The sequence below is a fragment of the Accipiter gentilis genome, chromosome 3 (assembly GCF_929443795.1).
Source record: "Accipiter gentilis chromosome 3, bAccGen1.1, whole genome shotgun sequence".
Lineage (NCBI taxonomy): Eukaryota > Metazoa > Chordata > Aves > Accipitriformes > Accipitridae > Astur > Astur gentilis.
The window spans coordinates 22,822,313-22,840,743 of record NC_064882.1 but is presented as its reverse complement, the minus strand read 5'-3'; the positions used below and the strand labels follow the sequence as shown (position 1 = coordinate 22,840,743).

Genomic DNA, 18,431 nt, shown 5'->3' with positions numbered 1-18,431 from the left:
CACTCCTCACAGAGGAATCTTATGATAGGACAAAAAGCCTGAGGCATATTTGCCCAAAGTGCTGAGTGATCAATGCATAATAAGTCCCTGTGCGGAAGCCATTAACGTGCAGAATCTGAAAGCATCTGGTTCAAGGGTACAGCTATTTCAGTCAGATAACGAACACTGTCTTGTTTTGTACAACAATTTGGGTAGACAAGGTCCTCAAATCTTCAAATAGCTGTCCTAAAGCTTAAATTGTATCTACATTTCTGTGGGTAAATAGTTATGATAATAGTACTCATTACCAAGGTGGCACTGACCTTATGCCCTGTTTAACTATTGAACTAGCATACTTGAAGGCACACCTGTTGAACAAATTCAGAAGATATTATGTGACTAGTTACAGGACAATTCTCTAACATCCCAACACTGCTATTATTCAACTAAGACATCTATGGCTTCTAGTCTGAAATCTGTTCATGGTCATCCTTCTCTATCCTCCCCTCCACTTTACCACCCCATGCAACAAGCCAAACACAAACTCTGTCATCTCGAGGATTTTAATAGCACTGGCCAATTGAGAATAATAAAAACAAGTAGAAATAAAGTAATAATAAAGGTAAAAATATCAAGATAACATAGGAAGTATTCATTCCTGCTAATTAAATGAGGTAGCAAGCTGACTAACTTATGGGGCTGAGTTTTTATTTTTAATAATTTCTTAACAGCAGAGAATAATTTTTTGCAGGTTCTTTAAGAAAGCTGCTTTCAGATGAAGTACATAAGCAGAAAGGAAGGAAAAAAAGATAACCATCAGGTAGCTTTGAAGCCAATATTTGCTTTCTACTTGGACTGACACCAGATTAAGGTAATTCTGCTTAAATTCCAAGTTTGAACAAGCAGAATGCTCCTCTGCTGAAGATGAGTTATATTGCTGTAACTGAGGAAAAGCTTGCCCCAGGAATCTGATTAGATCAATAATTTATGTGACCGCACATGGAATGTAGGCAAAACAACCAAAGAATCAAAAGTGAAGAAAAGCCAGTGGATCAGTTTATAGCTCCTAGTCCACTGTCATTAATTACATGATAGATGCCTGCAGAACTATCTGGCCTCCCAATAGATGCAGTTTAGACTGCATCAGTGCCAATTGATCCCAACCAAGATCGGGGTATTATTGTTGCAGTCAGCTCTGTTTTAGGGCTCAACACAAATCCTACCAAATTAACTTAGAACTTATCTTTTGACTTCAACACCAGTTAGAGCAAGCATTTAACTGGGCAAAGAATTACCCCAAAGGAAAATGAAAAATTTTTGAGACCAGAGTTCCTGATCACTGTCCATAACTGGACTAAAGTAAAAAGATATTCTATTTCTTTTGCTTTCCTATCACTTGAAACATTTAAAGTGCAGTTTAGGAACATTTCTGGAAGCAGAAATCTGCAGTTTGAAGGTAACTTTTCCACTTAAAAGATGATTCATTATTAAAAACAGGTCTGTACCATCTTCAGTAACCAAAAAAATTGCTATAAAAATAGAAATTTGAAAATAGATTGAATTCACATGTACCAGGTATCATTTCTAATGTAAAATTTGTTTAGTTTATGAAAAATATCTTTCCTTAAAAAAAGCATAGGCTTACAGTTATTATCACTAAGAAGGTCCACAGAATTCCTTCAGTACCTATTAAACACTATACTCTAGGCTTTTTGACAGGTGGGTCCTGCAGGCTGAATTTGGGAATTTCACATGAAGAAGCAAAAGGAATTCTTTTGGCTGACACCTTCTTCCCAATTGTTTCAATCTGAAAGAGAAAACACATTTAAGGAGTGAGTGCGGCAAGCTAACATAATCATGTCAACTTACAAGGAATCTACAAATTAAATCCAGGACCATGACTACATTTCATGAACACTAGAACAATACAAGCCACAAAGCACGGTGTGCCCAGGGACAGTTTCTGGGATTGGGGTCGCAATGAGTTTAAAAAAACCCTAGCCTTTCACAGGTGTCTGCTTGGCTTATTTAAAACTGTGCCTTGCTAACTTGAACATTTATGTGCTTCCATAGGACTGTCAGTACAATACCACAAAATGTTTCTAGCTATTCATAAAATGTGGGTTTGGCTTCCTTTGTCTAAAAATTTATACCCAGTAAATTAGAAGAAGCTTTTTCCCCTCCTTAATGCAGTGGATCCTTTTTGAAACAATACAACTCTGAAAGGCTAAAGGCAGCTAACTCTGTATAAGAGAAAGCATGTAACAAAGCCAACACACACAAGCGCCAGGTACTCCAAAATTCAAAGAGTGAGACAGGTTCCCCTAATTTCTAGGTAAGACTAATGTAAATCACTAAGGACAGAGCTTGTAGAAGACAAAACACCAACTAGCAAAACAGTTCAGACACCCAGTAAGTAAGGAGAGCTGTAGCTTTCCTCTTGAGTAAGTAATGCAGGTTGGATGCAAAGCACCAAAAGACAAAATACTTCAACTATTTTAAATTTAACAAAAATTCAATGAATATGTTCTAGACAGACATTTGAGTTAACTCTGAAAAGAGTTGTTTAAACAGTCATGTGAGTGGTATGCACCATATTTGCCCATAACAGCTTCAGTTGACTGGTTAAATCAATTTATACATGCCTGTTCACAAAAAGGCTGTGTATAGTTTAAGCAGGGGAAAAAATATCAAGAGAGAAAGCCTATAGCCATTATGCAAGTAATCACAGTACTCAGGAGTACACAGAATGAAACAACTGAAACATGCATCTGATCTGGCTTGTAGATTTTGTTCTGATTGTTTCTTACTGAGATGCTTCTATCAGATTATTCAGGGATTTGGTGATTTTAGTATTAGTCAAACTGTCTATGCTAGAAGTGCTTCAAGCCCTTCAGTCAAGGTTTATTCTGCCTCCCCCACTTGAGACCTGAGCAGTTATTTTTCTCAAATCAGAAATTACTTTACCTAGAATTAGAGCTTCACATTCATATTTCCTGAATTAAGCTTCCACTGTGGAAACAGGTTATAATTGAAATGGTAGGTGTGTTTAAAGTTCTTTAAAATCCAGTCTGAGAAAAAATAAAATAAAAACTGCCTGAATTCATAGATTTGGATTGTATGTAATGGAATTGTTATTGGCATCAAGCTATCTATGCAATAACTTTTAACAAGGGCAGTGAAAAAGACTGGTGACCTAAAAATTAAATTGTGGGGTTGTCCATTTAAGACAAAATCCTTTTTATTATTTTATACAGAGAATATAGGTAAATTGTTGAATGCTTTCTGGATGAAAAATCTGGATACTAAACCTGGATGACAAACTGGATTCTGGTTGGCAAACTCATGAAGTGGTTAAAAATTCAACTAGCATTTCACAGAAAAGTCACCCAAGAGCTATGAAACACAAAGGTACAATCTCCGATTTGGAAAGTCTTTAAGCCACAGACTTCAGAAGAGACGTTTCTAGGAGAAATATCACACTGGTTATAGTTTGATATATAATTTGCTATTAGCTTAGCAAAATGCTTAGCTGAGAAGTTAAGCATTTGCTTCTGGGTCCTCTCTTTGGTATTGTTTTGATCTTCTGGCTGATATTAATCAATCACAAAGGACTAATCAATCATCTCCTCCAACCTCCCATGTAACACTTCAGCATTTCACTGACTTATCTTCAGATACATCTTTGTGTACAATGCTTTCATCTCCAACGTCAGCCAGCCTTGTGCAGACCTCAGGGAGAAAAGTCCAAAACTTCTCTTAGTAGTCTGTCCAAGTGGACGATCTCACTGGCTGATAAACATTTGTTACCTGCATTACACCTTGTCTGGCTTTAAGTCTCATTCTCATGCCTTGGGTAAACCTGCTTATGTCTTTTGTGAAGAACAAAAAAGGGGTGTTTACAGCTAACATTTACTTCTGAAGGAGGCGTGTTTTGCTATCCCATTACTGTCAATTTTAAAGGCTGCTTTTTTTGATCAGTGGTGTTAAAATAAGGTTTCCAGGTAGGGGCTGTGGCACAGGTTAAAACATACACCAAATGCCAAGCTTAGCCCTTCTGCTGGGTGGTAGCAGCAAAAACTGCAGGATTTGAGGAAACTGAAGGGGCTAATTTTGGAGTCAAATACCCTGCTGATTACCTAGAATGAAATTAGGAGTGAGATTTAGCAGGTTTTTTTACATCTATGTCATAACTCTCTGTGATTTCCCAGTCCAAAGGTTTACAGTTGGACTTGATGATCTTAAAGGTCTTTTTCAATCTAAATGATTCTATGATTCTAAGGCATGCTTATACTCCTGAAAGTTGATGGCATAGTCTGATGTAGCTTGGGTTTTAACAGAGCATCAGTCTATGAAAATAGTAAGGCAATAATGGAGGAAGACAGCACTAGCAGAGAGACTTAAGTACAGACAGGTTTAGATTTAAATCCTCATCTGAAGAGGGTTTTTTCCCTTGCTACTCAGTCATTGCAGATGGAGAGAGAGCAAGAGGGAAAAAAGCAGAAGGAAAGAAGCATAAAAAGCAGCATCACCCAGCTAATTACCTGGAAGCCAATGACTTGTAGCTCATTGTGAAGATCATCTAGAACTCTCCTACCATCAAAGATAAATGCAGGCTTCAGCATCTTCTTATGAATACGTTCATAATCCAACTCCTGTAAAGGGCAATTAAACCAGAGAGAATAAATAAGTAGCATAACACTCCCTCTTTTTTTCTTTAGTTTAAATTGAAGATAACATTTACCTTAAACATGTCCCATTCAGTGCAAATTACAAGGGCATGAGCTCCATCACAGGCTTCATAAGGATCTTTACTGATAGTGACCAACCGAGATACTGTAACAGAAGAAAGATACAGTCTTATTCTGCACACATCTTTAGCATCAATCTGGCACACTCCTGGCAAATGAGTCTCCTTCCTTCCCCTACACAAACAAGGAGTTTCAAGTCACTCACCTAGAGATATTTTCTATCAAGACATTTGTCACTTTGATTTCACTTATTTAAATGAAAGCAGCTTGTACCTGGCATCTGAATAGAGTCACTCAAATGTTTGACGTTAAGCATTCAAATTTGATTTAAACTGTCACAAGAGCATCTCTAGAATTAGAAGTTACTATGGAGTGTTTAAATGCCAACTCTCACAAAGGTCATTGTCTGTACAATAGTGGCAGAACACAGATCCTGTTTAACACTCAGTTCACACTAAAGATACACACGGCTCACTAGGGGCTGCCTTCATCCTCTGACTGCCTCAGCAGCTGCCTAGAGGCAACCCTCCCCTCCCCCTCTAATTCAAGGGCATGTCAAAAAATGTACACCCTTCACTCTTCATCACAGCTCATTTTCCTCCATTCTCTTCACCTCTAGAAGCCTGATGTGGCCTTCTCCCCCTCCCCAATAAGAAAAGCAAACAAAAATCCCAAATACATCCTGCTTCTCCCCAAGATTTTTCTAGTCATAGATGATTACTTTAAAGTCGTCTTGAATTTAAGGGAACAAATGAATTTGGAAGTGATATGAGGGAAGGCAGAATGCTCTACAGTGAATTCCAAAATTATTTCTTTATTTCTACTTTAGATATGGAAGCAAGAATTAAGGCAAGATAGGACTCAGGACACAAAGGAGCTGACAAAGCAACACTAGTCCCTCCTACTTCTGGACATTCTTCTTTCTCTTCCTTTCAATTATGCAGAGAGAAAATTCTTTGCATGTATTCAAATGAGTGTTTATCAAAAAATATACAATAGCACAGAACTAGCATTTATCTGTAAAAGCTATGGGGAAAGGGAGAACAGTTACAGTAATCCTCTGAGCTATGACAATCTTCTAATAAGTGTAACCAACAGCACATCACTGCCAAGGTGAAGATGTGAAAATGAATTTATAGTATTTAAACAGACCTTATGTATTTTGAGAATAGGGTGTGGAGGGAAGGGGGGAAATAAGATTTACATGAGTATTCTTACCTTGGTTATCTTCTGAGACACCCGGATGTGAGAGATCCAAGATGATTTGTTCCTTAGGTACTTTAGGATCATAGATATGGAGCTTTGCTCCTTCATCCATTAAATACTTGCTAATGTAGATACTGGATGACTCTCTAAGGAAGTGAATCAATCAGTTACCAGAACCAGGTGGCCTGTTCTAAGTAATGAAAGTCTTCGTGTGTCATGATATGCAATGTCAGAACTTTTATACCAGTTTTACTTTAAACATCCTGGTGGTAATCCATGCCAGCAGCAAACTTGAAATCTCAAGGGACACCAAGGAGAGTAATACGAAAAACAAATTTACATCTCTCTTGCTCAATCATGCAAGAAAGATACTAAGCTCCAGGACTCCTATTGACCATAATTAACAAGTTGTCAAGCTTATAAGCATTCCCCACAAACTGCAGTTGGAGAGTTGTATCAAGTTTGAGCTTTCCAGGAAAATAGAATTAACCACCTATGGGAAACAGAGCTGAAACTTTGGCTTCATGTAGCAATTTAGAACCAGTTGTTAAAACGTTGCATTCTTTTCTGTGGTGAATGGAAGGACTCTGTCAAAATCTATCTTTGCTTATGCAAGTTATTAACAACTAGAGTTATCTGCTCCAGCTTCTGAGTGATTCAGGTATGTTGTAGAAGTCAAGAATCAGTCGTCTCACCCATTTAAGAAAGACTAATCCTTGCTACAAACCAATTCAGTCACAAGAGGTTAAGGGTCCCATATCTGATCTATTTTTATTAATGCACTTCAGTTGGGGAGGGGCAGGGCAGGGGAGGGCAGGGGTTAGTTGCATAGCTGGTGACGAGTATAGGAAATCCACATTAGTGAACTGAATTCACTTTCTTACCTTGTGTCCCCAGTATCCTTTTTGAATGCAAACCCTAAAATAGCAATCTTCTTATCAGTGACAGTATTGAACAAGCTGTCAATAATGCGGGAAGCAAATCGTCTTCTCTGATAATCATTCATGTCTATTACCTGAAATCACATAAAGCATGATGGTACAGAAGGGAGCCATTTTAAACTATAAACAGATTCTTTTAACAATCAAGCCAAGCTACCCACACAGAAGTTTAACAGAGTCTTAAAAGAGAAAGCTAAGTATTTTTACTCAGTATCATAAGTAACCCAAAGATTAAATTCAGTTAATTTATCAAATTCTCTTTTAATCAGTGACTGTAGATGCATATACACACATACTATCATGTATTATCTAGCTCAAAGGCTAGGATGTTTTCAGATTGCTGTTTTAAAAATCTACAACTTACTGTATTCTAGGCAGAAGAATGGAAAGTAGTTTCAGTGTTAAGAGTACCTGATGTCACATGGACATCCCATTGCCAGACCTACACTTCCTTATGTGCCGTGTATAAACAACTGTGAGAACATTTTTAGCCTTTTTAAACCACACTAACTGTTTTCAATACACAAAACTAATGTGGTTAAACCAGATTAAGTGCCTCACTTTTGTTATTACATGAAAGTGGGTTAACTCACTCTGATTGTTCCTGTACTTTCCTCCAGCCTGCTTCATACTTTGATCTCCAGCCCTTAACACACAGAGGGCACTGGATCACTAGTAGAATAGGAAAGGTAGGTTCCCCCAGCTAGTCAGTGTTCAACATGGACTGGAAAGACTGCCATATAGAAACACTGCAAAGAATTGCTCTTAAAATAGAGCAAGAGAGCATAAAAGCATTAAAAGCACTTTAAACTAGTTTGTTTACATTAACAATGTAACCTTTTAGGCTTTTATTAAATACAAAAACCACCTCCACACAGAGCAAACTATAAGTGTTTCTGTGCCTTTGGGTTGCCAAGGTACCAAGTAGGTTGTATTTTGAGAAGGACCCTTGTGATCATAAAGGACAGAGGCAAACCAATTTCTCTTTCAAGACAGTATTTATTTTTCCCTATTCATCTGATCATCAGTGAGGTAACACGGTTTGCTCCTGCAGCTCCAGGGCTTGTCTGTTGTCTGCTTACACCTTATAGTGAGTAAAAGCAGGAGTTTTGAAGCAAATGTCAGAACGTATGGCTCCTTCTCTTTCCTACTGTGCCAATGCATCCACGTCCTACACTGAACCAAACCTCTCCTGGATGCTTGCACAAGGTTCATGCAGTATGTTAAGTCTCTCTTCACTGATGGGACTGCAAGCCTCTCCACCATGGACTAGACCTATCCTAATGAAGTACATTTTTAAGGAAGATGCCAGTCTCAATCTCTTCAGAGGCAGGCAGCATAGAACCCATGTCTTCCTTGTCCCAAGCAATTAATGTAAGAGTTATAGTTGCAAGCAAGTAAATATGCCACTGACTAGCCCCTGGCTGGAGGTTAAGCTATCTGAATGGGATGTAGAAAGCTACTGGACATCACAGATAATGTAAGAATCTGACAAGGGTCACAGATAGCACTGTGAGAGATGTCTGAGTTACAAGCAGTTATGGGGGGATTATGAGTGAGATCGAGCCAAGCTTCAGACAACTGGAAGGGAGTATTAGGGACTTTTGGGGGAATAGAACCTTGTGAAGCCAACAGAGCTTAAGTAATACTATCAACAGTGCCATGTGGCCATGATGACCTATGTAATGGTAGAAGAAATACTGGACTTCAATATGGATGTGGCACAACTGACCAATGATGAAAAAGTAACTGTGGGCAGTTTGTTTATTTGGCAGCAGTGTGGGATGGAGGAAGGGGGGGAGGGGGGGGGAGGCTAGCCAAAAGGAAGATTTTAAAAAAAGAAAGCTGCTAATAAGGTAGGCATATCATGTGCTTGGTATTCTGGGGGAACCTTCTAGGCAGCCTTGTACTCTATCACCACAGCCTAAGCTGTTCTTTTGATCATACCACATATGTCAAAGCTGCTTCCTCAGTCAGGACTGGGAAAAGGTGATTTCACTGGTTAATAGGGAAACACTTGCTAGTACAGACTGAACATCCTGGTATTATTGCATCCATGCTAGGCCTGAGAGCATCCACATCTTCCCAACCATTCCTAACATTAACCAGGGAACAGCAGCAACCACATTTATTTAAAAGAACAGCAAGTTCTGCCAAGTTCTGAAAGAAGAGGAACTGTGTAAGTAGACTCCGAGGAAAAGATCATAAGCTCTGAATTCAAAGTGGACAGAGATAACCAAGTGCAAGAGAAAGACAGGAGTCCAGACATGCTTGTACTTCACATTTTCTACTGCTACTTCTAGACAACTTCCCAATCCATTTGATCCAGACAACTTAATTCACCCCAAAAAAAGCCTAAGCACCTAGGAGTATCAGATGCCAGTGTTAGGCTGAGGGCCCTAAAATGTAAAGATAATCAACATTAAGGTATCTGCTCCTTAAAGCCGAAACACAGATTATATGTGGAGAATGCTCAAAAGCTCAATGCCTGAAAGCTGAATACTGAAGAAACACCACCCCCTCAAAAAAATTAATGAAGAACTTGTACCTGTTGCCAGTAGCGGGCTACTTCAGGTAAGTTCAGTGCCTCACAGAGGTACACTAAATTCAAGACATCCTTCTGAAAACAGCTACCTCCAAACCCTGAAAGAGAAAATGGTTATTTTACAGGTGACTGAGGTACTATTCTAACCCCACCTTTGGAATCAAGTAGGTTTTGGCAATCATTGACATAGTCAGCATTGTAATTTTTCCCAGTATTTCACTGCTAGCAAATGAAAACCTTAAGAGAATGTCTCAAACTCCAACTCCTGGACCTACTTAGTTTGTCAATTACAGAAGCCTTAAAATCTGCTTCAGGTCCCACTGAAGTTAATGGAAGTTTTAATCCAGTCTCAGGGAAACATATGGTAAGATAGCCCCTAGTTTTTTATTATTACAAGTGGGTGGACAAGCTCCTGGGTTTGCTCTCCCCCCACCTAGAGATTTAGGTTAATATTTCTCAGAACAAATATGTTAAGATCAGATTCTTTCCTCCCCCACCTCCAAATGGTTATCTACTCATTGCCAAGAACCAAAAGATCACCAGAGCTGACTAAAGGAGAACTGAGACAATTAACAGAAGGAACCTTGACCCCTAGAACTTTGTTCAGCAGAGTCCCAGAAGCAACACATTGTAGAATGAATTACAATAACCTAATAGAAATGTTGGTAATGTATTTACAATCTACTTTTCATTCTTGCATAGACTCTAGGAAAGGTTATATTTAATAAGGTTATTTTAAAGTCCCACTCTCTCTTTCTATCATGAAGACTGTAGCCATACAGATAGACTTTAGTCTTCTTCTGTAAGTTTGAAAGTTTATTGTACTGATCACCGCTTTATCACATCTTACTCTCTAGTAAATCTAAACAACTGAATTCATCCTACAAATTAGAAGTTGCCATCACACATTCTGACCTAGAGGCATCCCTTTCCTCAGGCCACTGGCAGCAACTCCCAAAGAAAATTGCAGCAGTTACAGTTGGGAAGACATCTTGGAGAGCACTAACATCAGTGGTGCTTCAGAAAAATAAAGTTGCAGCTTTTCTTTCCAGTGTCCCAGGCAGGATAAAGCATGCACTCTGAAATCCAGGGGTTTAGATTGCCAGTGTCTACAGCAACCTCAGTCCTAGACATTTTACCAGAAAAACTGATTTATGCTAGTACTCTACAGCAATATTTTCACACACTCATGCTGTAGAAGATTTTGGAGTATCAGATCACTTACTTCAAAACACTACTAGTAGACATATTGCACTGTTAAACAGAAGCCCACAAGAAAAAAAAAAAAAGAAGGGGGGCGGGGGGTGGAGGTGGAATTTTTCATTTACCAACACTGGCTTTGAGAAACTTATTTCCAATTCTTTGGTCTGTTCCAATAGCTCTTGCTACTTCTTCAACATCTGCTCCTGTAGCTTCACACAGAGCACTGATTGAGTTAATGCTGCTGATTCTTTGGGCAAGGAAAGCATTAGCTGCCTGTAAATAAAAAAACATAGTAAAGAGAACTTGATTTTTCCAGAAACCAAGAGGGCCACAGACTGAAGGGAGTTACTACTGGAAGGATTACTTCAGTATCTATGTAACTCTGTTGAGATACAAAATGGTAACATACCTAGTTTAATACATAAATGCCAGTTAATAGGATCTAAGGAAAATGATTTAATGCTTAACTTGCAGAGTTTGAACTGTTTTATGATGGTAACCAGTTTTTGCAGCACTGGAGGTTTTGGCTTAGTAATAAGTAACGCAGCAATAAAAGTGAGAAAAGGATTTCTTGGAAAGTTAGTATCATCTATTAGCCCAGCTGAGATAATTGGAAAAAAGAAGATACTTTGATACACATACTGGGTCCTCCCAACCTCATGTCTTTCCTAACTGCATCACTCAGCTCAGTGAACTTGTGCTTCTGAGCTTTATCTCAGTTACACCCTTTGCTCATTGCAGACAACAGCAGTGAGTAACACTAACCAGTTTAGAAAGTTCTGATGACCAAGTATTGGTTGTGAGGATTTTTTCTTTGGGCACCCAGTGCTCATAAACAGCACAAAGAGCACGGACAGCTTTCTGTCCCTCTGGAGAATCATCTCCACCAATAAGCACTCTGTCTGGGTTCTTCAGGTCCTTGATGGCTGTTCCTTCTGCAAGGAACTCTGGGTTAGACAGCACCTACAGGCACAGGAATAAAAAGCAACAGATAAAAGCCAAAAGCAACCACCGGCCTTTAAATACACAACTCAAAGACTACACTTGCCTGCAAATCCAAGTTAGGCTTAGTATTAGCATCAAATATTCGACGAATGCTCTCTGCAGCACGTACTGGTACTGTGCTTTTCTCGGTGACAATTTTATAGCCATTTGAATTTTGTACAATTCGTCTAGCACAAGCTTCAATATATTTTAGATCAGCTGCTCGGCCTTTTCCCATCCCATAGGTCTTTGTTGGAGTGTTAACCTAGTTACAAATACATGGAGGCGGGAAAGAAATGTTACAGGTCTCGTAACACAAGAGTTACTGACAAGGTGAAATTGTTAAGAATGACAGACATTTTCCTTCCCAGAGTCCAGCTTGCTTCTACCCCAGAATTATTCTAGTTACCATATCAGATGACTAGCTATTAGCTTTCTCAATTACCCATTTTGTCTTCTAAAGAAAGCTCATTGACCTCTATTCAAACCGAATTTAAACAAGAGCAATTCATAGCAGCTCTGTGAAACTTGGTTCTTAGTCTGGAAACACCAGTAATTTCTTCATGATTACAGCCAGTCACCTTTTTTTCCTGTCCCACATTAGGGGTGTGAAAATTCATGTAAGAATCTTGCAGCTAGTGAGGCAGTTACAGTTTAAACCCACTTTGCAGTGAAACCTAAGTGTAGAGCTGCTGAAAACTGCTATACTGCCGTACACAGAAAAGGCAACGTGAGGGAAAACACATCATTTAGATTAAGACAGAGGGTCCTTTTCATTACAAACTGAGAGAAGAAATGGCAACACCACGTAAAACACAACAGCATGTTTTAAGCCAAGGACAGGTGGCAATATTTGGGCTGTATTAGTGGCAGTCATCCAGCCAAGTAGCATTCATTTTAGACTTAATGGAGAAAAATACCATCAGAAAAGAGAGCTCTGTACTGAGGTGCCCTAACAAAGAGGAGCTCTCAAGAAAAGAGGACTTAAGTAACAAAAAAACTCAACTGTGGCCTACCAAGATGAATAGCAATCAGTTCTTTCAGATTCTGCATTAGGAACAACCTTCCAGATTACAAAAATTCACACAGTTTATGTTTGATTGGATCCTCTTCCTAGTGGTGTCAACAGCTTAGACATATTAAAGCTAGAAAATATTAAAACCAGCCCCTCTTCCATTGATACACTGTTTCTTAAAAGCTTCTAGAAGTCATCTTTGTAACCCAATAATCAGTATATGACTTTGCATCCCTATCCAAGAACTGTATCAGTATTATTAAAGTCCCATAGATCTCAGTTGTACGTTGCAGTGACAGATCTGCACTATATGCTGCTCTAAGATCCCATACATCTAACCAACCTAAACAACATCATTTTGACTTAGAGCCTGTTCATTTGTCAAATGTTCTACTGGCTATAAGAAACAAGTAAAAATAAAATAAAAAGGTTACTTACCATTTTTCCCACCGCACACAGAAAGACAAGAAGAAAACTGACACAGTGACATGACATTACTAACCGAATCTATATGACAAAACAAAAGCCTCTTCCTAACATAAGAGCAACATAATTATTTGATAAGGAAGGGAAAAAAAAAAAAAAAAAAAAAAAAAAAGAGACAAACACATACAACCACATTCTCCCCCTAAACTTACAGAAATAAATACAAGATCAGCTTCTCTAATGGCATCATCAATACTGGTGGAAAAGAAGAGGTTTCTTCCTCGACAGGATTCTACCACTTCTTTTAACCCTGGCTGAAAAAAGCAGGAAAACTTAAGGTGAATGCAGTTAGAACAGTAAACCGCATGCCCAAACAAATAGCAAATCATTTCAGAAACAGAAAGATTCCCCTCCTCTCCTCAGTGTGGCATGTTTTCAGTCTGCCAGATGTAAAGTAAAGCTTCTGTAGATTTTAATAATGAAAAAAATAAAGCCGTTTCTTATTCAGAACACACAAAATGCTGTCTCAAAATTTTCAGCCACACTTAATTGTTATTTGCACAACCAGATTTTAGACTCCATTTATTCCCATGCTCAATTCTATTACCATGAGCAACAATTAAAGAAATACTGATAGAGTGATGTTAAGTAGATTCAAGAAGTAAAGTATTACAATATTCCCTAAGCTGCAAACAAAAGAGGTGGTCCAAACTCTCCTTTTCCTTTCAGCTACACATTCCATGATCTCCCCAACATCAGACCTAAAGCTGATTCAGCACAAAAAAAACCCCCACCCACAAAGAAGTCTTCCACCAAATTAGCAAGCCCAGATCCAGTGAAAAAAAGGCAGGGGAGACACACAGGAGATAAAGACCACTCCTTTTGGCAACCACCCATCTTTGCACCAGATTAAACTTACCATGGCACCACACCTGCAGCGTGGAAGAATCACAGGCACAATTTGATGAGACTATTTCCAGAGACACATGCTGTGCCATATCATTTTCCTTTCCCTTAGCACCTCCACTCAGACAAGAGGAGCAGGAGGCCAGGTGTACATGAGCAATCCCCCATATTAGAATGGTCTACGAAATTATTTAGCTAAGATATAGCTGTCATAGATAAAAGAAACCTTTTTTTTTTTTTTAAATAAAGTCATACACTGTAACCTGGTGATCAAATCTCCAACTTGAGACACCTATCATGACACGAGATATTTGAGTAAGTGCCAGAAAAGCAAAGGTTCACTGGAGGGAGAGAGAAGAAAACAAAGCAGAAGCTTTCTTACGCAAGACATTTTTGCCGTCTCACTTTATACCAAATACCTACTTAAAAGGAAAACAAAGGTCAGCACAGGCAGAATAATACGTATTACAACCCATCAAATGTTCCAACTATGGTCTTACTGGGATGTAAATAGAAAGGCAGCCCACTAGACAATTTCTGACACTGGAAAGAAAAATCCCCAAACAAAAAGAATACAGAAAACCTCACTGTGCAATGACTCAATTTTATAACTGTCTGAACTAATTCTTGGCAGCTTTTGTACATTCTCTGTAAGCAAAGGACACCATTCCAGGAAACAGATGTTATGAGTTTGCATTAGTTGGGGTTTTTTTAAAAAACATGCCAAGACTAGCTCTACTTTAACTCATCCAGTCTGTTTATAGGAAACAAAGTACTTGCTTTCACAATCTTTATTCGTTTCTCACCTGCTAATCTGAACATTATAAACATTTTCCTCTGAATAAATACGACAAAGGAGGCCTATTCATCTTCACTTAAAGAGTCACAGCATAGGTTTGGTTTTAAGAGGGAAAAAACCCAACAGCATTAGTGTTACAGCACAGGCAGGATTCAGAAGACTCCTTATGGCAAAAGAGTAACCGTTAGTACCAGGCAACATGTCTTGTCTTTGGGAGCCCAGTGAAGATAAGTTTTCACTCTCATTAAAGAAAAGAGCTCAAACCTATAAAAACTATATCTCATGAAAGGATGAAGGAAAGAGCGCTATTCTTTAAGGGTGAAAAAGAATGAAAAATAACAAGTGCTAAGAGAAGGAAAACAGAAAAATGCTTTCTATATCTTAAATTAAAGTCATTCTGTAATGAAGGAGTGACAGTGCAATACATTTAAAAATAATTTTTATCTGGCCTAGTCTTCCCAGGCCAGATTGGAGGTTTATGGTAGAAGTGAATCAGGAATATGACTGTCCCCATCTTACAACATGGCTAAGACGGGCAGCACAGATGGCATTTCAGCAGTATTCAGAATGGGAATAAAGCTTACCACTCAGTATTACACACTCATACAGTGCTACAATGCAGCAGATAATATCTATAACTGAGTAAGAGGACTATGTTATGATTAAATCGGGTCCCAAAAGAAAGTCAGCATGATTTAGCACAATTCACTATACATACAGTTACATTTTTCCCTACTAGGCCCTTCATATATGACCCTGAAATAGCGGCCTGCACCATACATATTAAGTTATTTCAAAAATCTGGTTTAATGAGCAGTCGAGACAAGCAGCTGTTGCAGAATACTCTTTTTGAAGGACATCACCATGCTATACTTATCAAGCTTCAGAAGTAGGCCATGTGGAAATGCCATGTGGTAGGAGGGAAGCAAATGCAACACTGACTGGCGGGAAGAAGCGACAACAGCAAGACAAGTTTACCTCATAGATTGGGAGCGTATCGGAATTCCAGGCATTGATTCGGGCCTCATTAACATCCACAACAGTAACTTTGATACTGGGACACATCTGTGCAATAACACTACAGGTTGGCCCACCGACATAACCAGCACCGATGCAGCAAATCTTCTTAATTTCAAACATGATTGCTCTAGGAAGAGGAGAGGGGAAAAGGAGAATCAGGAGTTAATAATGAAAACGCTGGCCAGCAGCTCAAGGAAATAAAAGAGAAATAACGATCTGAGTCTCTGTTACGCTGCCACAGAGGGAAACACTTTCCTACAGCTGATCTCTCGAAGCGAACTGCCGTTACCCTCTCCCACCCGGGAAGGCTGTGGAGCCCGCCCCGCTCCCGGAGCGCCCGCTCACACAGACCGTTGAGGAAGCGTTTTCTGTGGTGGCTTCGGAGCCTGCCGGCGTAAATACACCCCCCCCCCGCCTTAGGCCGAGGAACTGCTGATGCCACCACAGTCCCAGGCATGAGCAGCGACCGCAGCCGCAGGCAGCGCACAGCGGGAGAGACCGGCGCAGCCCCGCGGCGAGCAGAGCCGCGCCAGGCCCCGCTCGGCCGGGACCCCCGCGCCGGCCCCGGCCCCCGCCCTGTCCCCGGAGCCCCTCGGCCGGGAAAGGCGCCGGCGGCGCGGAGGCCGCGGCTCCCGCCTTCCCCCCCGGTGGAGGGAGCGGGCCGGGAGCCGACGCCGCTGCTCCCCGGGCGGCTGGGGCCGCGCCCGACCCCCGCGGGCTCCATCCCCGGTTCCCGCCGGACGCGGCGGAGAGCGGCTCCCCGGCCGCAACCCCGCCCCGCGCTCTGAGGAGAGGGGGGGCCGGCAGCTGACGGTAAAGGCCGCCGCCCCCGCTCCGTGGAGCCCCTAGGGAAGGCAGCGGGGGGACCCGCGGCCGGCACCGAAGCCGCAAACCAGAAGACTTACTGCGGGCGGGCACGGTCCTGCCCCGCCGACCGCGGATCGAGCCGGAGGGCTGCGGCGAGGATGCTCGGCGAGCTCAGGGCGATGCTCCGCTACGAGCGGAGCGGTGGCGGCGGCGGCTATTTAAAGGGCCGCCGCGGGGCCGAGGCGGCTGTTTCATCCCGCGGACGCCGAGCGAGGCCGGCCCCGCCTCCCTCCCTTCCACACGGGGGGCGGAGGCCGGCGGCCGGCGCGGAGCCCGCCCCGCCGCCTCCCCGCCCCGCCGCGCTGCCGGCGAATGGAGGCCGGACACCTCAGGCGGCGCCGCCGGCGCCGGGCGCGCAGGCCGGGCTCGGGCCCGGCCCCGGCCCCGCCACCGCACGGGCGGCTGAGGGACCGCAGGGCCCCCGGGCCCGGCTGGGGTCTCCGCGGCCTGGCCTCGGGCCGGGGCCTGGGCGGGCCCGGCCGCAGCGGCTTCCTCCAGCCCTGAGGGAAGGAGGGAGAGCGGCGCCTCTCGGGGCGCTCGGCGCCCTCGGGCGGGACCGTGCCTCTGGCGGCCTTTTCCCCATGCGTCGGTCTGGGGGAGGAGGGGGTGTTACACCTCGTTCCCTTTGCCTTTTTGTTGTTGTTGTTTCGGTTTGTTTTCGTCATGGCGGCCGGCCCGGTGGCTGGTCTCGCCACCGCTTTGTGGGAGAGGGGTCGAGGCTGCGGCCTGGCCCCTCCGAGAGCCACTGGAAGGGTCGGTCCCCAGACTGCCTCGTCTCTGGTGAGGGGGCTGGCGCAGCGGGGAGCGAGTGCTCCTGCGGGCCCCGCCACGCACAGCGCCCCTGCCGCCAGGCACCTCCGGCTTGGCCTGTCAGGCCTGGGCTCCCAGGGGAGGACAGCTGCCACCAGTGGGGTAAGGGAGTTCGGCAGGGTGCCTCGCTCAACCGTTCCCCTCTTCCGCCTCAGTGTTTTTAGAAGAAACGGGTTTCGATGGTCGAATATGCCTGTGAATGATTTTTGGTCCTTCAGCTGCGCTTGCTGTGGAACAATACTCCAATGTTTGCGCTCTCTCCTGTAGTGTAGCGCCATCCCAACAGAAGTGAATAGACATGTGGATAAGTAACAGTGAAATACAGTGTTTAAAGTCCAGATTGCAAGCATTGCCGGAGGAAGGAAATACAACGAGCTGTCACTGTTGCCCTCATGAGCTGGGCACTGCCCAGGGGTCTCCTGCCTAGTTGTGTTAAAGTTCTCAGATACTACTCCTGCCTTTTGTATAAACACGGTATGTTACTAGTATACTTCATCTGACTTTGAGAGCAGAAAGATTGTGAGAAATCTGCCATCTTTTCTTTTCCGGTGCATTGAAGTTCACTTATACTGCATCTCCTAGAAGCTGGGGGTTTTTTGCTGCATCTGCAATACTGCAGTATTTATGCTTTTAACAGATTACAATTTTATGCTAAATGTTGCCCAATTAGATGGATAATGTGTGTATGTCCTTTTTAACAATGAGAGTAAAGTATTGCCTTGTTCGTACATAGCATTATTTGTCCATAGATGTTAAAGTATATAAAAAAAGGAATTGGAATCATTGTTTCTGTTTTATATTTTACTCTGTTACTATTTCACTCTAGAGGATCTGATCTTTCCCTAGAAGACTCTGTGCCTATTTAAGTGAGTACATACTGTAACTCATTGGTCCTTTAGAAATGATACTGTAATATCTGTGTATTTCTACTGAAAGAGCCTACTGAGGTTTGCAATCTCAGTGCAGGATCCTAGCGGAG

The 18,431-nt window shown here is 42.0% G+C and overlaps 1 protein-coding gene across 2 annotated transcripts; it reads right to left on the bottom strand.

The window, feature by feature from the left end:
* Window positions 1-526: 526 nt before the first annotated feature.
* UGDH (UDP-glucose 6-dehydrogenase) lies at window positions 527-16,873 on the bottom strand. 2 transcript variants are annotated; one of them, XM_049832940.1, is made up of 12 exons: window positions 16,681-16,873; window positions 15,734-15,902; window positions 13,263-13,364; window positions 11,674-11,874; window positions 11,391-11,588; window positions 10,751-10,898; window positions 9,426-9,520; window positions 6,821-6,951; window positions 5,949-6,082; window positions 4,724-4,815; window positions 4,524-4,634; window positions 527-1,786 (listed from the first exon to the last, which is right to left on the bottom strand). In XM_049832940.1, exons 2-12 carry the CDS (start codon window positions 15,893-15,895, stop codon window positions 1,676-1,678), a joined length of 1,485 nt encoding a protein of 494 aa, XP_049688897.1. In that variant the 5' UTR covers window positions 15,896-15,902; window positions 16,681-16,873; the 3' UTR covers window positions 527-1,675. The 2 variants fall into 2 exon arrangements, with proteins under 2 accessions (XP_049688897.1, XP_049688888.1); XM_049832931.1 differs by lacking the exon at window positions 16,681-16,873 and having other exon boundaries at window positions 15,734-16,344.
* Between the last annotated feature and the right edge of the window lie 1,558 nt (window positions 16,874-18,431).

Excerpts from the sequence above, each read along its gene's own strand:
- UGDH (XM_049832940.1), bottom strand. The coding sequence starts at position 15,895 with ATGTTTGAAATTAAGAAGATTTGCTGCATCGGTGCTGGTTATGTCGGT. Across the intron at positions 6,952-9,425 it reads TAGCCCGCTACTGGCAACAG|GTAATAGACATGAATGATTA; the intron begins GTACAAGTTCTT and ends ATGTGATTTCAG. Across the intron at positions 4,816-5,948 it reads TGTCTCAGAAGATAACCAAG|TATCTCGGTTGGTCACTATC; the intron begins GTAAGAATACTC and ends CTTCTGTTACAG.